Consider the following 21,698-nt stretch of genomic DNA (forward strand, 5'->3'; position numbering starts at 1 on the left):
TCCACCTGCTGTCAGCTATCACCCCTACAGTCACTACCCTTAAACAAATTACAAGCCTTATGACAGATTTTTTCTAGGGCTGGAACAAAGAAAAGAGAAAATACCATTGGGCATCCTGGGAGACACTCAGCTACCCTGTGGAGGAAGGGGGTATTAGTATGAAAAACATACAAGATGTGTGCTTGGCCTTGCAATACAAACAGTGGTGGACCTTCAGGTCCAAGAAGACACTATAAGGAGAATTCTTAAAGGCTAAGTACTGCCAAAGAGCATATCCAGTGATAAAAAAAATGGGATACAGGTCAATCTCTTATGTGGAAGCATATGGTGGCAAATAAAATGAATATTGAGCCTCATATAAATTGGCACATCAATTCAGGTACATGTAGCTTTTAGTGGGATGATTGGATGGGTATGGGACCCCTAGCTAATCATAATAGCTATCTACCAAGGCTCAATAATACTACAGTCTCTAAATACCTGGAGAATGGGGAATGGAATATACAGAAAATCAGAAAAAATGCCCCTCCTCAGCTGGTGCAATAGATACTTAGCACTGATATTATCTACAAACACAACATACCTGATCAAGCTTGCTGGAAACTGAATTCCCATGGTGGCTTCACATGCAAATCTGCTTGGGAAAAAATCAGAGAGAAGAAAGCTAGGACCTTAACTGATAGCAGCACTTGGCACACCAACATTCCTTTCAAAGTTTTCTTTCTACTTTGGAGAGCTCTCAGATATAAGGTGCCCACCAATAATAAACTTGTCCAGTTTGGAGCAGCACTAGCAGCATGCTCTTGTTGCTACAGACCTGGATTGGATGATATAGAGCACATATTTGCTTCTGGAGATTTTGCCAAGCATATTTGGCAACAATTCTCCAGTTCCTGGGGGATCCTGCATGACACCATGTCCCTCAGATGCATCCTGATGAAGTGGTGGACTTCCAAGCCCAATAATGATGTCTATAAGCTCATGTTGCAGGCTACTCCTATCTTTGTTTGTTGGCATATATGGAAGAATATATGTGCAAGCAGGTATGGAGGAAAGAAATCTAGTGTTACTAGAGTTAAATTCTCTATAGGTAAGGATCTATACATGCTGATAAACAATGCTTACCCCTACATTAAGTGGCCAGAGAGCTGGAAGGAGCTAGTTACTATGGTAGAACAATGCCAGCATGATATGAGAGTGATCAAAGTGGTGTGGATCAGGCCTCCACCTTTCATAGTGAAGTTGAATACTGATGGAAGTGCACTAGACAACCCTGGGCAAATTAGAGCAGGGGGAATATTAAGAGACCACAATGGGAACTTAATATATGCCTTTGCAACTCCATTGGGACAGGGTACTAACAACCAAGCAGAGGTGCAGGCAGCGGCTATTGGCATCAAATGGTGCCTCCAACATGGCTACAATAGAGTGATATTGGAAGTTGATTCAGAATTATTGACCAAGTGGCTGAAACAAGATATCAAACCACCTTGGAGCATTTACAAATATGTTGCAAATTTGCAGTCTTTGGTCCAGCTTTTGGAATTCTTCCAGTGCATACACATATTCAGAGAAGCAAATCACCCTGCAGATACCTTATCTAAATGCAGCCACATGTTCAATCATACACAACAATTCTACAACTTACAGCAGCTTTCAAAAGAAACCAAGGGTTACTTCAAGATGGACAAGCTACGACTGGCAAGTTTCAGAAGGAAAAGCCTAAAAAGGATCAAACAACCTCCTTGAATAATATATCTTAAGTCAGATTGTGTAATAGTTTTCTATATGTATTTTGCAATGTACTATTTCTTAGTCAACATAGCTATGTCATATTGTAAAGGGAGAGTCTCCCTAGTTTATTGTTTTCATAGAATAATCAACATACCACTAGAGGTAAAGAATAGAGTAGAGGTCTTCTCCTTTCTTCTCATTCTTGGATGTGCAGGTAGTTGCAGACATACAATAGACCATCCAGCAATTGGAGGCCTATTCATGGTTGCAACACACATGCAGCATCCCACAACAAGATCACCAACAACCAACACCCTACAACACCTTGATGAATCATACAACAACCAACAGGAATCTGCAGAACACCATCAACCAATGGAGTGCAAGCCTACTGTTTGTTTTGTTGTTTGTTTCTTGTTTGATTGTTTTTGTGCAGGTGTAACAAATCCATCAACTTCCAACAGTCAGCACTCACTATGGCTGTTTCTCAACAATGCAACTACAGCAGATGAGAAAACCAAACAACCCCTGCTGGAGCAACTGTTGGAACCAACAAGAGCTCACTACTCTTAGACCCCCCCTCTTTGTGTTTGCTTGTTTGTTTATGCAGGTTGCTGGAGCATCAGAAGCTGCAAACTCCAACAAGCTGCAGTTGCACAAGCCATGTCCCCCTCCTACATCTCTTTTTGTTGTTCAATTTGTGCAGGTATACATATGCAGCTGCCATGCAAGATACAAAGCTACAACAGCATTGTGCCTTGTGTCTAGCAGGTACTATAGCAGCAGAAGCTGACCTGGAAGATCTTCAACCATTTCCAGCACACAATAACAACAACCCTAAATCCCTTGCAGATACCAGAGCAACAACAGCAGTACTTGTTTGTGGTCCAACTGATTCTGCAGGTCACACAGAAGCTCCATATGCATCAACAACATCAACCATTCAACAGCATCAGCAACAACATAAGCCAAAAGCAACACACAATTCAGCAACAGTCAGCAAAATCTCAACAATATGCATCATGCAACATCAAACTGATCCCACATGTTACAGTATGATAGCATATGTAGCAACTACAGACCTCAAGAAGTCACAATCCAAATGGATAACTGGAGATGTTAGTCGAGCGACCTTGAAAAAGTTAGCCGACTGAAGACTCATCAAATGGAATACATCCATATGTCACCAAATCTGCAGCACCATGCACTGACATTGCATGAAGCACTCGCATCTCATGGACAAGCTCGGTATGAAAAATATTAAGAAGGCGAAGATGAAATGAACGATCTCGATCCATAGAAATTGGAAGTTTCATATACTTGTTCTTCAATTTAGCTATGTTTTAATGTAGCTTAGTTGAATAGGACTAGTATAGGTTTCCTTCTTGTATTGACGTGGAAGGGGAGAGTCTCCCTCATTTATGTTTTTCTTAGTTTTATTGTATCGAGAGGAGTCCTCTCATAGGTTTATCGCTTTCCATCTACCAATGGGGATGAGCTGGCCGATCTTAGTAGATCGGCTGACTTATGAACCATCTTAAGTTCGGAGGTAAGGTTTATGTCCCCCTCCGTGTATTTTTATTATTTTTATTTATGTTAAGGCTTGGGGGTGCTGCTCAACTCCTGACTGTGCACGAGAGATGGGAGCCTCGTGTAGGGTTTGTTCCCCATAAAAAAAAAGTCAATTTAGCCTAAATCAATAGAATCAAATTGTATGCATTTTTTTTTGTGTAATTTTTGCCTCTCTTTTTTTCTTCTTTATTTTCTTACTTCCATTTCTTCTTCTTTCTTGTACAACTTTAACACACTATATTAAATATAGTGCTAATTTACAAGCTTTAACGAAATTTCAAACGCTATTTTTGAAAATAAAAAAGTGACATATTGCTTTTTCCCATGGCTATTATTAGAAACATGAGAGGATGTTTGCTATAATGGTTGATGAATTTGTATGAAAGATCTCGTTAATATTAAATTATATAAGTGATTCTTTTATAATTTTCTTGGTACTCGATAAGTGAAGAGTAGCATATAAATTAAGACGGATAAAGTAATATTTTCATGGTGTCCAAATATTTTGGAAAATTTTTTAAATTATACAAGCGTTTTGATTTGCACTTCAAACACAAGAGCAACAACAATAACAATAATAACACAATTCCTTCATCAAACATACTTCTTATTGCAGTCAATGAAGGTCTCAATTGAAACAGTATAAAGTCCAAAAAAGGATTAAATCTCTCTCTTAATTATTTTCACAAAGTAATTTAATTTTCATCGAGAGTAATACAAACTTATCAAATCATGAACTCAATTAATAAAACAAAAATAGAATCTGAAGACCAATATATGAAAAATACATATTAATGTAACATTTTCACTTACAATTTATACATTATAGATGCAAGCCGCAATTCAAAAACTAATAATTTGTGAAAACTTAGAAAGGAAATAGAATACCGTCAAACATATATATATATATATATATATATATATATATATATATATATATATAAAAGAATTATGCCACCTTTTAAAGTTACTCATGAAAGTAAACACTAACCTGACTACTATGATAAATAGTTTCTTTTAAACTGTTAGCAAATTTTTATGGTCAATGTGTGCATTCATTTTTTTTAATTTCTACATTTTCGTAATTGATATTTGTTAAGTGGTTTCCAAATTCTTTTAAGGTCCATATGAAATAGGGAAGGTTGTATCCGTTCCATTAACAAAGAAATGAAATGGTGTAACATGTAAGTGTCATTATTGCCACCTGTTTCTTTTTCTTAATGTTTTGACATTTAATTTAATTATCATTGATTAGAAATTGAGGAGAATGTCAAAAATTTGAGGAAAAAGATAAATGTCATTCTTGACTTCTTAAATCTAGCTTTATTATATATAGATGTAATTCAAATAAGAAAAATGCAAAAAAATAAATAGAGAAAAGATAAATACATATGAAAATCATAGAGAGATGCCACATCATTTTGGCCATGAAAATTCCAAATATAACTTGAAGTTGTATTTGGAATTCGAAAAACACCCAAAACCTTGTTTTCACTTTCTCTTTTTCATTTTTAAATTTATTTTATTTATAAAAAAATCTATTTTTTTCATTTTCATAACCTCATTTTGAATCATATTCCATAAATACATTTTAATTCTAAATATTAACTCCAAAAATTATGTCCAAACACAACTCCAACTTTCAAAATTTCAAATAAAATGAATATTTTTGTTATTTCATGGAAAAACACCTATAAAAGTTTTGGTTAGCTATTTATTAAAAATAATCAATATTTTTTCTCATATTTGCCAAAATTTTTAGAGGAAAATTCATAGGAAAATAAAACATCTCTCAGATCACCATCACATCAAAAGTGCACCCCAAAAGATTAATATCATCACGAAAAAGATAAATACTACTAAATGATTCTCACTCAAAATTCACCATAACAAAAACAAAGAATAGATGAAAAATACACAAAATTCAAAATTCACTATTATATAGTCATACAGAAGTCGCCTATTCAACCTTTCTAATACTATATGCTTGTATATACATAGGGCAGCCCGGTGCACTAAAGCTCCCGCTATGCGCGGGATCCGGGGAAGGGCCTGACCACAAGGGTCTATTGTACGCAGCCTTGCCTTGCATTTCTGCCAGAGGCTGTTTCCAATAAATCCAATATTCACAACATGATATCGATCGAATTTTTTATATCCTCACAAAAGCATTCTTCCTCATTCAAAAATAAATAAATTAAAGAGGACAAAAGAATTAGCTACACAATCCACCTCTCTTTCTACATCACTTTTTCTTGTATCAGCATAGCATACATTGCTATAAAAAAAATGAAAAGTATATATATATAGGGCTGTTCAAAACCGTCCGCTACCGATAATCCATCCGCAAAATTGGTTTATTGGTATTGGGTTATCAGATTAGCGGGTGGGGAATGGATTTAAATTTTATAATTAACGGCTTATTGGTGTGGGGGACGGATTACTCAATTTTGTTATTGGGTAAACCGTTAATCCGTTAAGAATTTATTATATTTTAATATATTTTATATGAAATTTTCATAATCTCTTTATTTATATAATTAAAATAAATCAATGATTTTGAGACAACAAAAACATAGATACAAATTAAAGGGAAATCAAATGAGACGGCAAATTAGAAATTGTTGGTGAGTACAAGTTGCATCATTCTGTGTGGCTTAAAATTTAGCTAATAATACTAATGGGCACGAAAGTTTCTTTCAGCTTCAAATAGAGTATTTTGCACTGCTTTTTCTATCTCTGCTGCTTCACTCTATCACAAAAATATTGACCATAAATTTGTCAATAAATGAGACAACTTAGCAAATATTAATAAGGGAATGAAGAAAGAAAGAAAGGCACAAGCCATGAAAATTTTGTGGCTACTGTATTTGACTGAACATGATTTTTAAAAAAAAATAAAAGATCGAAATTTGTTAATCCGACTAATTTAAATTTAAACTAGATAGGTCTTCAAAATAGGATAAGATGCTTCTTACTATCACTCAAAGTAATTAAGAATTTAAATTGTATATGAAAATAAAATTAACCGATACACCATCCGATAATCGCCCGATAATTGTTAATCTGATACCGAACCAACCGATATCTTATAGGTTGGCTAGCGGATTAGTACTTTTAAAACCCGATAACCGTTAAGTCAAACCGTTAAACATAATAATCCATCCAATCCGCCCGATAAGCACCCCTAAATTATATACAAAGAAATTATTGAAAGATTATTGCTCTAAAACAAAATTCTTCTCTCGACCCGCTCCTAGTAAATGACCATTCTCACACACCAATCCATAGGATAACCATCCTCGAGACCTCCAGATCCATCGGAACCGTCGGACATTAATGAACCCACTAAAAATGGGCACCAACTATCGTTCAAAGAGGTATTAATCGACAAAATGAAATCACTAAACGGGGACTATTCTATGCCAACAAATGAAGACATGGGAGATGAAGCGTCATCAGAACCAATTGACACTATCGTCTTATCGGAGCAAGATAAACACAGAATCTACCAACCTTGGGGATTCTCAGTCATAATAAAAGTCTTTGGAAGGAAAATGCCCCACACCTATCTCAAGACTAAGCTAACGGACACATGAAAAATTTCAGAGTCGTTCACCCTCATTGATTTAGGTTGTGATTACTTTGTAGCAAAATTCCACAAAGTGGAAAATCTACAGATTGCCATACATGGTGGCCCATGGTTCATAGCAGGGCATTTCCTCTCCGTTAGAAAATGGGAACCTAATTTTGTACTTGAAACCTCAGCATTAACCCATACGACGATCTGGGCTAGACTTTCCCAATTCCCCACTGAGTTCTATGACAGACAAATACTAGAGAGAGTGGGGAAGAAATTGGGTGCATTCCTAAAAATTGACGCATGTACCTCAGCCACACTAAGGGGTCGCTACGCGCGCATCTGTATTCAGGTGCCATTGGAGGTCCCACTAAAAACGGAAGTAATAATTGGTTGCCACAAACAAAAAATTGTCTACGAAGGAGATAGAATCCTATGTACTGGTTGTGGGAGTCTAGGTCATCCACGAAAGAGTTGTACACATGTAGCACTAAAACCACCTGAAACATCCCAATAGACAACGAAAGCTCCAGAGCCAAACATGGAAAATTGACAGGTTGTGTCATTTCCAAAGAGGAAAAAAGCAACAAAAACACTGAATATGACAAGGAAACCACACACTGGCGGGAAAAGAGTTACCAACAACAAGTTAAAATACTTGATACGAGGTCGGATAAGTTCTTTGACTCCGCCACTCCCTACAAATCACGTGGAGATGGCCGGAGCTCCACCTTAAATGATATTTAAAAAAATAAAAATAATATTATTTTTCTGAATAGTGGGCCTGGGGCATTAAATAACGGTGCCCACCTACCCAATAAATCAGTTATTAAGAACGATATTCCCAATCCCCCCAAATTAATTATTGAGATCCCAAATATCCAAACTGGATTTACAAAATCCATCTCCCCCATAGACATTAATGCTTCTGATGGCAACGGGCCCCACGCCCAAAAAGCCTTTACTCTCTTAGCACTAACAATCCAAATTTCCTCTACGAAGTGCCACACTGGAGAAAACTCTTCAAACTCCCCTCATCAGAGTATTCCTACTCTAGCGAAAGCAATCATAACACCGGCTCAGTTGAAGTGACCATGGCCGTCGCACCAACATCTCACACCTTACCCCTTTTAGTAAAGCCATTAACCATCCCTTTGCTCTTAAGACAAACTACATGAAAGAGCAAAACCTCACTGGAAATGGCGAGAAACCAACCACCACCATCTGCTTCCAACCTCCCGACTATGAAACTGCTGGTCTTCACGACAGCACCTCTACCACCAACTTACTTATCGACCTTATGGCTGGAGCTCTCACTGTAGGACCGTTGCATCACTCTAATAGTGAATGTAAATGGCCAATCGATAGCCATCATTATTTGAGACCCAGCCTTTCTTGTCCAGATAATCAAGAAAGGTATGGACCATGCAATTCAAGGGTTGGGGACACATATCTGGATACAAGCACCAAGAAAAACTCTCTTAATGGGAAATACCAATACAATGTCCATATAGGAACTCAGTGTACTCATAGGGCACACCTTCCAAAGTTTTCTGTTCTTCCCTCTATTTCCCTATCTCTCGAGCACCTAGAGCCCCTCATTTGTTCTTTGGATGCCTCAGTAACACCAAGTGCAAAGTCAAAGCCAAGAGGAAGCAGGGGATATAAGGAGAAATAACCCAGACAATGAGGAATCTTCATTACTAAAAACATTAAGAAAAAGCAATCAAGAGCTGGAAGACCTGCTAACCATGTTTGGAGAACAAACCACAAAAGTAGTGGTTCTAGAGAAGCTATTCCTTAAGGAATTCAAGGATCCCAACAGCATAACGGTCATAGTGTTTTTCCCCAAGCACTTGGCCCTGTGCAAGTTGAAGGAACCGAAAGGAAAACCCAGCTATTATAGCTCTGAATCTAGTAGAAAAACTAGAGAAGCATTCCTAGGTGGAGAAGGGGAAAGGCTTACTGAACTAACCACCAGCACAGACTAACCTAATAAATTTCATCATTTGGAACACCAGGGGAGCGAATAACTCGAGTTTCAGGAGGCAATGTGACATTATGGTCAAGACCCACAAACTAGTCTTGGTGGTGCTCTTGGAAACAAAAATAAATGAATACAAACACCTCACTGAGGAACTCAAGTTTGACTCCCAAATCCAATCTGCTACGAATGGGTCTTCTGGGGGAATTGTTATAATGTGGAAGGAGGAAATGCTCAAGATGAACAACATTTCGATCTCCCCTCAAGGAATACATGTCCTTATCAAAGTACTACTCCACTCCCAACCTTTCCTTTTCTCTGTCATTTATGTTTCTCCTAATTTCTATACTAGATCTAAACTTTGGGAGGATTAGTGCAACCTAGCTGATAATCATAATAAAGACTAGCTTATGGAGGGTGATTTCAATAAAGTCCTAAGAGCTAATGAAAAACTTGGAGGACTAAGTATCAATCATGCTAGGGCTGGATTATTTTGGGACTACTTGAATAGAAGCAAAATGGTAGACTTGGGTTTTAAAGGTTGTAAGTTTACTTGGACTAATAAAGGTATAGGAATAGAGGCCAACTCATCCTTGAAAGGTTGGATAGGTGTGTGGAAAATGACTCTTGGATAAAAAGATATCCTAAAACCAATGTGACCCATCTACCTAGAACCAAGTTTGACCACTCCCCCCTCCTCATATGCCTCTAGGACAGACATAGGAATGCCCTTCCTAAGCTCTTCAGAATAGAGCCCATGTGGTGTAGACACCCTTCTTTCATCAGTGTTATCAGAAACTTCTTTACCCAATCTAATACCCCCTCTCAAGGCATCACCCTCTTCCAACAAGTGGCCACCACTTGGAACAAATCAACTTTTTATAACACTTCCAAAAATTAAGAAGAACTTTGGCTAGACTGGATGGGATCCAAAAATCCCCCACTTTTCCATTCCAGCTTCCTTCAAAACCTTGATTCTGAGCTCTTAAGTGAGTATGAGGACCTCCTTAAATTTAAAGGGAACCTCTGAAAGACTAATTCTAGAATTAATTGTCTTAGTGAGGGGGATGCAAATACTAAATTCTTCCATACTTCAACCCTCAATATAAGAAGGAGAAACATGATCACTTTCTTGAAAGATGATGTGGGTAAGATCTATGAAGATCGGAAATTTATAAACACTCACATCACATCTTTCTTCAAGAACCTGTACACAACTGAGCACCCTCACTTTCCCATTAGTACAAATCACCTTGGAAATACCATATATGGGTTGTCTAATGCCATGAGGGAAGTTATTGGTACCCTCTCAGGGATTCTAAAGTCCCGTTAGCACTAAATTCCATAAAGCCTCTTAAAGCCCTTAATCTTGTTGGGAGCCTGCGCCCCGGCCTTTTTGTGCAATAAACCCCTCTGGCCGAAGATGGCCTGCACCCTTTATTTTACCAGAAATATTAGGACACTGTAGGAGGAAAACAATCTCTTTCTGCAAGAGAGTCTTTGCTACCTCCTCAATGCCTCCCAATATGAACTCCACCCTCATATGTCTCATCCCCAAGTGTACCAATGCCAATACCTTGAAGAACTTCAGACCCATTGGCCTTTTTAACACTATTTACAATATTGTTACTAAGATCATTGTCAATCGCATCAAACCCCTCCTTTCTGCTATCATTGGCCCTACCTAGTCTAGCTTTATTTCTAATAGAAGGGCCTCTAACAATGCTATCATTATTTAGGAGTATATCTCTCATTTCAGAAAAGTAAAAGGAATTAGCCTTAACATGATCCTCAAAGTGGACCCGGAGAAGGCCTTTGATAGGCTTGAATGGTCCTACATCAGGGACACTCTTCTATTCTTCAATTTCCCAACAAACCTGATAAACCTTATAATGTCTTGTGTCTGCACTAGCTCCCTATCCATTCTCATTAATGGTGGTAACTTTGATTGGTTTAACCCCTCTAGAGGCATCAGGCAAGGAGATCCTATGTCACCTTACTTGTTTATCCTTTGCATGGAGAGACTTTCTAGAGATATCGACCAGGAAGTCACCCAAAAAACTACCAACAGTGGCCCTAAGATTTCCCACCTGTTCTTTGATGATGACCTCACCCTCTTCTCTAGGGCTGACCAAAGCAACTGCTTGACCATTAGCAGGACTCTCAATAATTTTAATGCCATGTCTGGTCAAAAGATAAACTTTGGCAAATCAAGAATTCTCTTCTCTCAGAACTGTACTACTGCTAATAAGACCCTGTGCTCTAATCTCCTTCAGATTCAACATACCAATTGCTTTGGTAAATACCTTGGGTTTCCTATGTTCCACAAAAGACCTACTATTAATGATTTTCAATTTATCATTGACAACATAAACAGTAGGCTCTCTAGATGGAAAACCAAATTCCTGAACATGACTGGTCGAACCACTCTGGCTAAACCTACCCTTAGTAGTATCTTATCTCACATCATGCAATACATCAGCTCCCATCCAAAATAACCAGCACCATCAATAAGATTCAGAGAGATTTCATTTAGGGCACCACTGCTGAGAAGAGGAAAATTCACCTCGACACTATTACCAAAAGCAAGAGAGAAGGAGGCCTAGGTCAACACAAAAGTGAGATAAAAAATAGAGTTCTCCTAGCCAACCTTGCATTGAGAACTCTCAAGAACCCCAACAACATCTGGAGTAGAGTACTTACTAGCAAGTACATCAGCAGTACCACCCGAAATAGTACTAAAAGGGTTGTCTCTAGAACCTAGAAAAATTTCAAGAAGGCTGGATAGATTGCATAGGAGCCACTAGATGGTCTGTCCATACAGGTCATAATGTTAAGTTTTTCCAAGATACATGGCTCCCTCTCTCAAGTTCCATAAGGAGTATGATCCATGACCCCCTCAAAGCTGAAGAGGAAAGCATCATGATTAGTGATTTATACCAAAATGGAACCTAAAACTTGCAAAATCTCTCCCTTTTTATCCTTGAAAGCATTCAGCTCATTATCAAAAACTTCACCTTCCCTCCCCATAGTACTTACCATGATACCATAGTCTGGGATCTCACCCACAATAAAATCTTCTCCACCAAGACAACCTATAACCATAACTTCTCTAAAGTAATGCCCAAGGCTGACAAAAATGCCAAAGAGTTTACATGGATTTGTAAGATTAAAACACCCAACAAGATCAAGACCTTCCTATTGCTTCTTCACCACAACAGGCTCCCTACTAACTTTTCTCTTCACCATAGAGGGCTAAACATCTCCCCCAGTTGTCACTACTATGAGAACCCTAGAGAAGACACCAACCATATCTTTCTTTAACTGTAACAATGCCAAAGTTTTCTGGAGTGAAATGCTTGAAGTCTCCCATGGACCCCAAATCATCAATCTCAACTCCATCAACTGCGATAATTGGCCTATGCTGTGGAACAACATCCACAAAATGAACTTCAACTCCAACATAACTTGGGGAACCCTGATACCCTTCTACTTATGGAACATCTAGCTCACTAGAAACAACTTTTTTAATATTAAAAAGGAGAAGATCAGTGCTGCTAATACCATTGACAAAGCTACTGAATACCACCTCATGGTAGTGGAATAGGAAGCTAAGGAGGCCAGTAAAACTATTATCTAGGTCAAGTGGGAACCTCCCCCTATGGGGACCTATAAATTGAACATTGATGATGCAGTAAGAGATAGTTCGGGACCTGGAGGCCTAGGGGGAGTGTTCAGAGATCATCATGGATCTTGAACCCTTGGGTTCATGGAAACCGCCCCCCCTCCAACAGACCTAACTCTTGCAGAGTTGCAAGCCCTTAAAAAGGGCTAATGTTAAGCATTGAGAAAAACCTTACTCCCTTTATTATTAACACTAACTCCACTAATATTATCAATATGCTGTCTAATGGTCACTTGCTCTATGCCAACCTAATCTTGGAGTGCATTTACTTAATTCAATAGTTAAACTCTCCAAGGATGATACACGTGTGCATGGAGCAGAACTGGGTAGCTGATGTGTTGGCAAAGAAAGGCTTGCTTATGGAAGTTTTTGATGTTTCAACCATTTTTGAAGTTCCTCCGATGTGTGCTCAAGAAGCACTGCAAGCAGACATTGTAGGAACTACTTTTGTTAGAACAATTAAAGTTAGAAATATTTTATCCCTGGGCCGGGATGTGGCCCAATCTATTACCACTTTGCGTCCCTTGGCTACAAGGGAAAACGTCAACTAACTTTTAATATAACTACTTCCTTCATACCAAAAAAAAAGAAGAAAGATTATTGCTCTCGAAATTTAATGCAAAAAGTAAATGCAAGAGTAATTGGTGATTACTTTTTAATACGCAACCAATAATCTGGTCTTACTGTGTGGGGGTTATAGGGAGGGGAAAGATGAAGAAACATAGACATTCAATATGCATTAATAATTCATTTTAATTGGAGAAGTAAAAATTAACATTAAGGCATGATATGTTACCACTACATGGGCTGATTTTTATATATAAAAAACAATTAAAAGTATATTATTGTTTTATTATTATTACATAGTGAAATGGAGAGAAAATGCCCAAAAAAGTGGGAAAAAAATAATATAAATGGAGGCCATAAAGAGGTGTCACATCACCTTGTTTATGTTTCTTCTTTATATTATATATAGATTAATGACGAAAAATGTTTGTAATTTTTTTTTTGAATATTTTTACATATGTAAGGTATTAGTATAATGTAATTGAAACGTTTCATGCAAAGTTAAAGTCATAGGTTTTTATTATATCAATATATGTAAGTATCGAATAAACTATAATTATCGATTTATCATATCGTAAAATATCAAAATCGAAATTTAAAATATCTAATATTAAAAAATTAATATAATATAATAATAATGTAATTTTTAAAAATTAAAAAACAAAATTATGGAACAAAAAATATCAATATGATACTATATCGTACCATGCCCATCCTAACCAATATAGAGCCTGTTTGGATTGACTTCTAAGTTGCTTATAAGTTGTTTTCAGTTTTTTTGAGTGTTTGACTGTTCAACTTAAAATTATCCTATGCTTAAAATAAGCCAAAATAATAATAATTGGGTCTATTTGACTTAACTTATCCAAAATAATTTATAAGCCAAAAAAAACCTTCGACTACCCAACTTATTTTTTTTAGCTTATACACCTTATAAACTGCTTAAAATAAATTAAGTCAAACAGACTAACCCTTTTGGATTAGCTTATAAGTTACTTATAAGTTGTTTTCAACTTTTTTGAGTATTTGACTGACCAACTTAAAGTTATTTTGTGCTTAAAATAAACCCCAATAAATAATTGGTTTGTTTGTTTGGATTTATTTTAAGCAGGTTATAAGTTGAAAACAACTTATAAGTCAAAAAAAATAAGTTGGGTTGCACTTACTTTTTTTTCTTTTAGCTTATAAACAGTTTTCTACTTATAAGTTACTTAAAATAAAAGCAGTTTGGATTGACTTATAAGTTACTTATAAGCTGTTTTCAGTTTTTTAAGTGTTTGACTGACCAACTTAAAGTAATTTTGTGCTTAAAATAAACCTCAATAAATAATTGATTTTATTTTGATGAATTTATTTTAAGCAGCTTATAAGTTGAAAATAATTTATAAGTCAAAAAAAATAAGTTGGGTTGCATTTTTTTTTAAAAAAATTTATAAACAGTTTTCAAGTTATAAGTTACTTAAAATAACTCCATCCAAGAAGGCTCTAAGGGGTTGTTTGGTTTGCATACAAGTTGTGATGGAATAAATTGTGTTGGGATTAGTTATGATGAGATAAGTTATGCTGAGATTATTTTTATTGAGCGTTTGGTTTGTTGTATTCAAAATAATTTGCATGACATAAAATTTAAGAATAAATTATTTGTTTACAAAAATATCCTTCACTTTATTTAGTTTTTTTATATTTTATTTGCAAATTTTGGTTATTCAATATTCATTCTTAAAATAAAACTTTCATCTTTTTTAATTTAAATATTTTTATGTATGCATTCCATGATGTCCTTATGTATTTAAAAATAAATTTTTCTTCTTATTTAATTTAAAAATAGAATTTCCATTTTGAGTTTGTTAAGGTAAAAAATAATTTATGAGAAATCAAAGTATAAATAAACATAAGAATTAGTCAAATAATTTTATAAATAAAAATTATATTATATTATGTAACTTTTTTAATAGAAAGAATATGAAGAATTATCATAAAAATGAGGAGCGAAGGTTGTGAATATTGTTATATATGATATTAAAAAAATATAAATATATATGAACTTGAAAAGTGAGGTATAAAAAGAATTTAAAGAGATATTTTTGTTATTTACCTTTTTTATCCTGTAATTAATATACCACCCAAGAGGAAGTATAACTTATCCCATCACTAATTATTAATATCGAAATAAGTTATTTTAAACTTACCAACTAAATAATAAATTAAATATTAATATTATTTAATTCCATCATTATATAGTGTTATCCTTCACACCAAATAGTATTATTTTTCTCTCTTCAATTTCTTTGGTTCCTTAGCGAAGGGGTTTATGCAATTGCAACGAAATTGCAAAAGTGTCCACCGAGTAAACCCAAAGGAATTACGAAATAGACATTTCTGTCCTATTTTTTTTTAAAAACTCTCTCTAAGAACCCAAACCATTGACCACTAAAATAGTGCCACATGGGCTCCAATGAGCTGGCAGTAATCAGATCTGCAAATGTGAGAAAAATGAGGGACCTTTAAGAGCAAATACGTGGTGCTATTTGAATCACAATCCGTTTATAGAACAAAATCTTTTCTTTTTATAGTTTCTCTCACTCCCTAAACCCAAACCCTCATTTCTCTCTCTATCTCTATTTTCCCTTCACATTTGTGGCGGCTAAAACTCTCTCCAACCCGTTGTATCCATCTCTTCTAGGGTTTTTATCTCCTTCCCAAAACCCTCTTCATCTTCAGACTCCTACTGTTGAAGATCTATCTCGTTATGGCTGCTGGTGCTCCTCCTGCGGATCGTATCCTTAGCATCTGTACTTTTATATGGGTATTCATTGTTTTGTTTTTCTTGTTCAAATCGAACCTACTTTTGTTTTTAAATGTTCGTGAATAGATATTCAGTATATGTATGTATGTAGTGTATGTATGTATGGCCATGTTCCATGGGATAGGTTTTTATATCTGAGTCTATTGGGTTTCTGTAGATCTGAGCTTGTGAAATCTGTTGCTGTTAACTGCTGAATTTGTGTTTCTTTTCCCTTTTTATGATGTAGGCCGTTTACGGTGTTGGTTGTTTTTTCTTATACAGAACCGTGTTTTTTTGTTTGTTTGTATATGGGATTCAATTGTTTCGTTTGTTGGTATTTTCAACTTATACTTGTTGGTGGGTTAGCTGATTTGGTGATATACGACTCTTTTTAAAAACAGTAGAGATTTATTTTGGTTTAAAAAGTTCTGTGCTAATTTCTATAATTATTTGGAATGGCGGATTTGAAGTGTTATAGGATTAATTTGTATAAAATTTTATGTACTACATAATTTGAAAAGTCATGTTTTGTTCAGTCCAAATTTGATTGGTAATAGTGGAATTTGTTTCTCTTGGCTTAGTTGTTAATGAGTTCTCTTGGAAAATTGTGGAGAATGTTTTTCTTTTACTGCTACTGCTGTAGAAGCTGCAGATTTGTTGCAGAATTTGTCACTAGATTCTCGGAGTAAGACTCTTGAAATTGCAGAGACAAAAAAGAAGGCAAGTTCCCTTTAGTCATTTGTCTAAATGATTAGTTTCATTATTGGTCTACAGTTCTTGATTTGAAATTTTGATTCCTTTTCAGCCTTCTGGGAACCCTACAGATGGGACAAATGGTCAGGTCCAGTCGATGGATCGGTCTGTGACACCTCTGTTGCCAGAATTCATGGATCCAAATTTGTGCTATGTTCCTAATAGTTATCCCTCAACAGCATACTATTATGGTATGTTAATTTCAGCTTCACTTCATGTCAGAACAACATATTAAATGCTTTTGCTAGGATATTATAAAATAGAGTACTTCTATATGGATGGTGATGTCTTATTTATTTATTTATTTATTATTTTTAGCATATGACAGTGCTTTAAACTAACATATCTTCTTATCTTCTGTAGGATATGATGCTTCTGCTAATGAGTGGGAGGACTATGCACGATATGTGAATCCGGATGGAGTTGAGATGCCTGTAAGTTATTCTGCTTGAACTCTTGCTACAATGTTTGTTGTGCTTATCTTTTTCCTGAATTGACATTTTCGTGTTATGGGATATTTTGTTGCTGTCCTGACTTGCTTTCTAGCTCGTGCAAATATTTTTTTTTTGTCTATGTTTGTGATTTTGAATTAGTCGAAATGCAGGGAGTTTATGGGGACAACAGTTCACTTATCTATCATCATGGCTATGGATATGCACCTTATAGTCCATATTCACCTGCTACTTCGCCTGTCCCAACTGTGGGGCATGATGGCCAACTTTATGGATCGCAACAATATCACTATCCGTATTTCCAGCCACTCCCCCCAACCAGTAATTCAAACACTACTCCAGCCGCCCTACCAAAAGGTGAGATCGCGACCTCTGCTGCAGCTGCTGACCAAGCATCATTATCTGTGGATTCTGCTAATGGAAATTCTAATGTCATTGCAAATGGTGGTGTAAAGGGGAATACTGGGCCTATGCCTGTGAGGCCTGCATTCCAGAACTCATCCTTAAATGCTAATGGTTCTTATGGACTGGGTATATTGCCTGGAGGAGTTGCTTCAGGTTATCAGGACCCTAGACTTGGTTTTGATGGTGTGCATTCTCCCATTCCATGGATTGATGGGTCAATGTTCACTGACGGGCAAGCTAGGCCAGTGACAAGCAATTCTTTTACGCCATCATTTTCAAATGGCTATGCTGCTCCATCAGCAAAGAATCAGAATGTTCATCCATGTGTAATGGTATGTTATTCGAGAGTATTAATCTGTTCCTTCTCTTCCTACATTTACAGTCTCCTTTATAAACTTGTAGCAGTTACTCCAGTAACTGTGTTTAAGGCAATTTCTTGTTGATACGTACTGTACTGTTTTATTGTCAGGGCTTGCACCACCCGAGGCCTTCGTCTGGCGTGAACACAACTAATGGGTATATGAATAGGATGTATCCCAACAAATATTATGGGCAGTTTGGGAACACATACAATTCTGGCATGGGCTTTGGGTCTAACCGGTATGATTCTCGCACTACAGGTCGTGGGTGGATGACGGTTGATAACAGGTTTAAGCCCAGGGGTAGAGGAAATAGTTTTTATGGCTATGGCAATGAAAACATGGATGGTTTAAATGAGCTCAACAGGGGACCAAGAGGCAAAGGATCCAGGAATCAGAAGAGTTTTACACCAGTTGCTCTGGCAGTCAAGGGGCAGAGCATCCCCCTTTCTGTATCCAAAGATGCTGAGGAAAATAAACCAAGCCTGATTCCTGACAGAGAACAATACAACAATCCAGATTTTCCAGTGACATATGCTGATGCCAAGTTTTTTATCATCAAGTCTTACAGTGAGGATGATGTGCACAAAAGCATCAAATATAATGTGTGGGCTAGCACACCAAATGGTAACAAGAAGCTTGATGCTGCTTACCAGGAGGCTCAACAAAATTCTGGAGGCTGTCCTGTTTTTCTGTTCTTCTCGGTGACTTTCTTAGATACATTACTCTAGTCTTTTTTGGTTTATTTTGGTCATACATGAAATATATATGATCATTTTTTTTATTCTCATCCTCACGATTGCTTATTGTTGGTCTTTTTTTTATCCAGGTAAATACCAGTGGGCAATTTGTTGGTGTTGCAGAGATGGTAGGGCCAGTTGATTTCAACAAAAATGTGGAGTATTGGCAGCAAGACAAGTGGATCGGCTGTTTTCCTGTCAAGTGGCGCATTGTGAAGGATGTACCAAACAGCTTGTTGAAACACATCACACTGGAAAACAATGAGAACAAGCCTGTTACCAACAGCAGAGATACTCAGGAGGTATGCCACTGGTTTTAATATTGTAAGTCTTTTTTGGGCTTGGTGTTTAGTCTGCCCTCGTTAATTTGACTTTTGGATAATTGTCAATGGTAAGTCTTTACTAACTGTTTCATCTTTCTCAAATGAAACTGGGTTTTACAAGCTCTCTGTTTGGTACAGGTTAAAATGGAACAGGGTCTACAGGTGCTTAAGATATTTAAGGATCATATTAGCAAACAGTGCATTCTTGATGATTTTGAGTTCTATGAGGATCGTCAGAAGAGAATTCAAGAAAAGAAGGCCAAGCAGCTTCTATTCCAGAAGCAGGTAGCTTATATGAATTAGAAAAAGAACATGATGGGGTGCTTATTTGTGCATATTCGGTGGTGCTGAATGTCTTCATAATATGATCTTTCTTTTTGGTAGTAAAATAATGTTTTTTTCTTTGGTTGTCTCAGTCTCAGGTTTGGGAAGGCAAATCTACTGAAGAGAACAGAGAAAACTCGAAGGTTGACCTTAAGTCACAGAAACCTTCAGAAGTTTCTGCTGGTTTGAACAAAGGAAATTCACAGGCTGCTCAGGTAACTACTATTGTGGAGGTCAAACTTACAGAAAATGTAGCAGTTACAAAATCAGGAGATGATGTGAAGGGTGCTATACCAGTTGCTGTATCAGAAAAGAAACCTGTAACAAATGGGGCTGCTAATGGATGCTAACTTCAGCTAATGAAGGGTGGTCTCTGGTTAAGAGGTCCTAGATTGGATCTTTATGACTACATGATATGCACATGAGTGATGCTTGGTTAGATCTCATAACCAGGGCTGCCTTGTCATCCAGCATTTGGAGTTGGTTGTTGCTGGAAATAAAGTTCTCAGAGAAATTTCAATATTTGGCAAGGCGGCGAAATTTATCTGTTTCTAGAGGAGTTCTGAAAGTATGGATGCCCCATTCTCCCTCATGGGCCAGTTTCTTAGTGTCTTAGCTTTGACCAGTTCAGACCTTGGTTTGGGTTTTAGGAAGTATTTTTTTTTTGTTTCTTTCGACTTGTGGCTTATTTTAGGCAATTACACCTTTTTCTTTTTGAGTTGCATGGGTTTTAGACGAGGGGTTCTTGTTATTATTAGTTTGGCTCCCAATCCTATCTTGTAAATCTAGATCAATATGTTGCGGCAGTTCAGCATTGCTATTATTTTTTAAAACTAATGGAAAGAGCTAGAAATGAGGGTGGGGGAATGCATTGCAATATAGTTGAACTTTCAGTAAGCTGTTGACGCTCGTTGTTGGTTCTTTCTCTTAATTTTTTTTTAATGCAACTTCAATCGTATTAATTGTGTTTTGTGATTCTGTTAAATGTATGTGAAAAGTTATCCTAGAAAAATATTGTAGTAAGTTTTCAAAATCTATCCCAAGTGTTTTTGAGAAATAATTTTGTCAGGTAATCATTTGTGTGGTTAATTGAACTTTTTTTCTTGCCGACATTGGAGGTTGGCCATGGTTTCTGAAAACTGAAAGGTGTTTCTCTGGAGGATGTATTTTCTCTAATAACAGCAAATACTGCCATTATTATTCAATAGTTTTTATAAATTTAATCGTACTATTATAAGTGAAAATCCGTAATTTTAAATTTGAATTACAAAATATTCATGAGAAGTTAATGACTATCTTACCTGTCAACATTAAAAAAATAACTTCCTATCAATTAAATATAAAGTTATATTTCTTTCGTCTCAATTATTTAAGTTTTTTTATTCATCCAAAAAAATGTCTTTTTTATTTTTTTTACAATTAGTAAGTTTTTTAATTTTAATTTTTTATTCGTCACGTATAAAATTATGAGATTTAAAGGACTATACATTTTTAATTCAAATAGGGAGATTAGGGCGGGTTTGTCTGAATGTTAGCGGAATGGGCCTCTCCCTATACTTATATTAGACTCATTTACTTAAATAATATAATATATAGCATTAATTATGAGTTTTAGTACATATTTTAACTTTACGAAAAATGACAATACTTTTTTATCCGAAATCGTAAAAAAAGAATAAAAGCATTTTTCTTCTTTCTTCTCCCTCTCTCTCCTTTGTTTTTTTGTCAGTTTTTCCTTTTTCTCTCTCTTTCTCTTTCCTCCTTGCACCCCCTCCCCCGGCCCTCTCTCTCCCCTTCCTTCTTCTCATTTTTCCCCTTTCTCTCTCTCTCTCTCTCTCTCTCTCTCTCTTTATCTCTCTTTCTTTATCTTTTAAAAATAATAATAACTTATCCTAATTTAAATTTAATTTTGGATTGAATATTATGAAAATGATAATTTTACTATTTTTTAGTTAGATGATTTTTTTATTAAGTACATATATCAGTTATAACACAATAAAGAAAATAAATATAAACAATAATTGTAATACGTTTTGAATTTAATATATTATACATATTATAAGCATGTTTCAATACACGTGGTGAATATATAATTAAAATATTTTTAATACAATAATATATTCCGTTAATAAGAGAAAAAATAAAAATTAATTATAACAGATTTTGAATTCAATATATTATATTATAGGCATGTTTTAATGCACGTGGTGAATATATAACTAATTTTTTTAATATAATAATATATTTTAGCACCGTTAATAAGAGAAAAAAATTAAAAAATAATTATATTATTTTTTTAATTCAATATATTATGCATATTATAGGTATGTTTCAATGCATGTGGTGAATATATAACTAATTTTTTTAAATACAAATGTATTATAAGTATCATGTGTGAACTTCAAACATTCCCATACCATTCAAATTAATTTACG

At 35.7% G+C, this 21,698-nt stretch overlaps 1 protein-coding gene across 2 annotated transcripts; it reads left to right on the forward strand.

The window, feature by feature from the left end:
- The first annotated feature begins 15,684 nt into the window (after window positions 1-15,684).
- Window positions 15,685-20,221, forward strand: LOC129887469 (YTH domain-containing protein ECT4-like). 2 transcript variants are annotated; one of them, XM_055962578.1, is made up of 9 exons: window positions 15,685-15,899; window positions 16,551-16,627; window positions 16,713-16,851; window positions 17,024-17,094; window positions 17,265-17,849; window positions 17,987-18,580; window positions 18,706-18,918; window positions 19,078-19,224; window positions 19,356-20,221. In XM_055962578.1, exons 1-9 carry the CDS (start codon window positions 15,872-15,874, stop codon window positions 19,611-19,613), a joined length of 2,112 nt encoding a protein of 703 aa, XP_055818553.1. In that variant the 5' UTR covers window positions 15,685-15,871; the 3' UTR covers window positions 19,614-20,221. The 2 variants fall into 2 exon arrangements, with proteins under 2 accessions (XP_055818553.1, XP_055818554.1); XM_055962579.1 differs by lacking the exons at window positions 15,685-15,899; window positions 16,551-16,627; window positions 16,713-16,851 and having other exon boundaries at window positions 17,254-17,849.
- The last annotated feature ends 1,477 nt before the right edge of the window (window positions 20,222-21,698 follow it).

Source organism: Solanum dulcamara, chromosome 4, assembly GCF_947179165.1.
Source record: "Solanum dulcamara chromosome 4, daSolDulc1.2, whole genome shotgun sequence".
Classification (NCBI taxonomy): domain Eukaryota; kingdom Viridiplantae; phylum Streptophyta; class Magnoliopsida; order Solanales; family Solanaceae; genus Solanum; species Solanum dulcamara.

Bases quoted from the DNA above. Each gene is read 5' to 3' on its own strand.
- LOC129887469 (XM_055962578.1), top strand. From the start codon at position 15,872: ATGGCTGCTGGTGCTCCTCCTGCGGATC. The intron at 17,095-17,264 runs GTAAGTTATTCT...GTCGAAATGCAG, and splicing joins CGGATGGAGTTGAGATGCCT to GGAGTTTATGGGGACAACAG. The intron at 19,225-19,355 runs GTAGCTTATATG...TGGTTGTCTCAG, and splicing joins AGCTTCTATTCCAGAAGCAG to TCTCAGGTTTGGGAAGGCAA.